This window comes from Austrofundulus limnaeus, unplaced genomic scaffold (assembly GCF_001266775.1).
Source record: "Austrofundulus limnaeus strain Quisiro unplaced genomic scaffold, Austrofundulus_limnaeus-1.0 Scaffold16, whole genome shotgun sequence".
Lineage (NCBI taxonomy): Eukaryota > Metazoa > Chordata > Actinopteri > Cyprinodontiformes > Rivulidae > Austrofundulus > Austrofundulus limnaeus.
The window spans coordinates 3,401,479-3,405,089 of NW_013952418.1; the positions used below are offsets into that span (position 1 = coordinate 3,401,479).

General features: G+C 40.6%; 1 protein-coding gene across 1 annotated transcript in view; it reads left to right on the top strand.

Annotated features, from left to right (window-relative positions):
* The window catches only part of lmo7b (LIM domain 7b), a gene marked incomplete at its 5' end in the record, with an annotated part of 36,699 nt that overhangs the window by 22,043 nt on the left and 11,045 nt on the right, over positions 1–3,611 (top strand). Inside the window, 5 exon segments of the mRNA XM_014003050.1 lie at positions 75–189; positions 760–927; positions 1,012–1,175; positions 1,250–1,310; positions 1,397–1,456. Coding sequence (XP_013858504.1) covers positions 75–189; positions 760–927; positions 1,012–1,175; positions 1,250–1,310; positions 1,397–1,456 — 568 coding nt within the window.

Genomic DNA, 3,611 nt, shown 5'->3' on the forward strand with positions numbered 1-3,611 from the left:
TGTGTGTGTGTGTGTGTGTGTGTGTGTGTGTGTGTGTGTGTGTGTGTGTGTGTGTGTGTGTGTGTGTGTTTTAGGTTGATCATAGTGACATGAGAGTGAGCCTGACTCTAAAACCCAACAGTGTTCCAGACTTTGGTTTCCAAACTCTCTGGGACTCCACAGGGCTGAGAGTAAAATTCATTCAACCTGGTAAGATTATTATTATTATTATTTTAACTGATTCACTTGAACAAAACATTGCTGTTGGTGTGAAATGATATTTGGGTTTTTATTTTTTTATTATTTTTAGAAATGGAGATAAAATCCTGACAGAGATGGCAGCTCTACTTTGAGCTTCCATAAAAACAAGATTTGTTCTCCTTTTAATTTTGCTCCTGCAGTTTCTCTTTAGGAGAACCCAGCAGGAACATGTGACGAGTGAAGTCACACGAGCTTGAGATGAAATTATTGTTTCTGATGGTGGTAGATGCATTTTTTTCATAAATGACTAATAAAAAAACTAATTCACTAAAGTTTGGGGTATAATGTTCAAATGACAGAGCATTTTTCAGAAACTACATGATGTTTCCAGTGACTTAAACCTCACCCATAAATAATTGAGATGCTTCAGAGGTGTCACTTACTTGCTGCTTTGTAGTTTGCCTTACTGGCCTACTTCTCCGTTTAGAGCAGTGAATTCACATTTTTTTTCCTTTCATGCTACACATACATCTTGTTCCTCCGTCCTCTCACGTCTCCTGATGTCTGTCCTCCCCACAGCCAGTCCAGCGGAGCACTGCCAGCTGCGTGTGGACGATGAGATTGTGGCAGTGGACGGCGTCTCCGTGGCACACCTGACCTCCGGCCAGTGGAAGAATAAAATGGCCTCTTCCCTGCAGACGGGCAGCCTGACCATGGACGTTCGACGATATGGTATCAAGGGTAAATGTGCGCCTCCTGAGATGATTTAAATTTGTTTACCCAACTATCCCACCGGCGCYGACCACTCTAATTTTACTGTGTGTAAATTAGACTGGAGCAACAGTAAAGAGAGTCATCCCACCCGGCCTGGACAGAACAGGATGACCCTCAATCTGACGTCCACAGCCCCGGTTCTGATGGGCTACCCCGACCACCATAACAGCGTGGCTTCAACAGACACACAAACATCTAAATCTGACTGGCAGAAAGAAAATGTGAGCGAACAGTCATCAATTAATTTAAATAAAAAAGCCAATCATTTTAGAATGTTTAGTTTTCCTGTCTGCAGATAACACAAGAAGCCATGGATGGGGTTGTTTCTGAGAGCTCTGCTTTAACCAGGAGTAAAGGTAAAATAACTCAAATCTGTAATTTAAGCATTTGGGAAAACTCCTTCCTTTAAATATGTGTTCATGTTTTTTTTTTGTTTATGTAGAATACTGTAGTGTCACTAGGCAGAATCAGAAAAGGAGAGAAGATTTTTTCAGTGAGAAAGGTAAAATACCAGAACTACCAGTGGCTCCTTAATTTGCTTGTTTTGGCGGGAGCTTGGCTTGGTTAGAGAGATTTCACTGAGCTGCAACTGTTGAGACGAGTTGGTGGAGAGAAATCTCTTTAAAACTGCGTCAAAATATGCAGCTGTGTTTCCTTGTACTTGTGTATAGCTTCGTTTGCTGGAGTACACTTTAGAAATGAATATACCGTATTTATTCAAGTATAACACGTAAAATTAAATCCATAAAATCATCGATAAAGTTGGGGGGTAGTACTATACTCAGATAATAATTTTTACTTATGTATTTTAACTGAAAAAACAGCTTCATTCACAAAACTGAGTTCGGAAATGAGACCACGTCATAAAAAGCAGTTGAAACGAGCTTACCTCTGACACTCCTCCATTCTTCAGAGCGAGATAATAACAGATCCAGGCAGGAGACATGATGTGGACAAAATGGGGGAAAGTATTCCTGCAGCTCAGTAATGATAACGAACTAATGACATTAGCGTGTGACCGAGCCGTTCCTCGAACAACAAACACACGTTCGTCTGTAATGGCTGCCGTCTACCGGTGTTCTGAAAAAGTTTGTATCCCTGAAAAAACATTTCCCCACCAGAGGGGGCGCTCGCGAGCAGGAAGTAATCTGCTTTTGCCCCACAAGATGGTCCAAATCTCATGTGAAGTCTCTGACTTTTGTGGTGGCGCCTCCTGGTGGACTACGTGAAATGCCAGAATTCATATGATGCAGCTACAGCTGATATATTTTTGTCAAAATACCTTTTAGTACATATGTTGTTAAAATAAAATGAACAGTGCAATGATCATTTTACTGATATGTATAAAGACTGCAAAGGCTGAAAAATCTTGGTCTGTATGAAATTGGAGGTAGTTTGAGGATTAAATTTTTCATGCTTTTTAAGCTCCAAAAAGGGGGGGTCATATTATACATGAGATCGTATTATACATGAATAAATACGGTAATTAAGTTTGATGGTGGTGGTGTTCTTCCATTAGTTATTTATCAGCATGCTTTTTATCAGACTTGGACATTTTCAGATTTCTCTGTCTAAGGAGAGCTCTGGAGCCAGACTCAAAATCCAGCTTCTGTACTTTTGAGATGAGTTGGAGAAGCTCACAACTGAATTTAAATACTGTTGAGATCATTTAGAGGTAAAGTTATGTTTAACGTGTCTTAAGTTTGAGAAACTCTGAAAGCTGCAGGACATTCTGGAGACTCCCCTCCTCACCGACTCTTGCAGCCCAGTGAGAGCTCATGTTTAGCTGCTTCTTCGAACAGTGACGGCTGCTGTGGTCACTCAGGCCTGCAGGTTTGCTGCTTTAAAGCGTTTAAAAACAACGTGGAGGCCGTAGAGCCAACACGCTGATATTTCATGCAAATGAAAGCAAAAAGCAGCTCTCGCCTCTGTGCAGCACTTTGAACAATCTTCCTGAACAATTACTGAGCTGACAGCTCTGAATACAATTAATAGGACCCCGCTGATCTAAAAGCTCGTGTGTAGTTGCCTCCTTTACCGTCACATCCTATGTTCTCTGTGGTGTGTAAACGTTCGTGGCAGACGTGATTTATTTATGATGGATTTCTGTGGCTGTTTATGGCTCTAACGTCTGTCCTACCACGGCTTCTCTCTGCAGGCGCTGCAGGAATCAGCTCATGGGTTTATTTGTGTGGTAAATGTTTGCTGTGTTTTTTTTTATTTGTTTGTTTGCTTGGAGCAGCTTGCTGGATATTAAAGTCTGCAAAGCTCTCGGTTTGTTGAGCATCAGCAAGTGAACAAAGGAGATTGGTGTTTGTCGAAATGACGCATGGATACTTTTTCTTTTTATGTGCTATTTTGTTGAACAGTTTCCTTCTCAGCGTTTTCACTGTGGCACCTCTAACCTGAAGGACACATTAACAGTTGTAGCTTTTCTCTGTGAAGGCTAATGCTGCAGTCCAGTTGTATTGACATTTGAAGTGAATATCTACTAACCCTGCAGTGCATCATTAATTAAGACTGTAATTAATCAAGTCTTTTGTGAACCCTTCTAAAATGAACAGTATTTATTATTATTTATTATTTATTTATTTTATTTCCTTTATTTAACCAGGAAAGTCCCATTGAGATTAAAAACCTCTTTTTCAAGGGAGTCC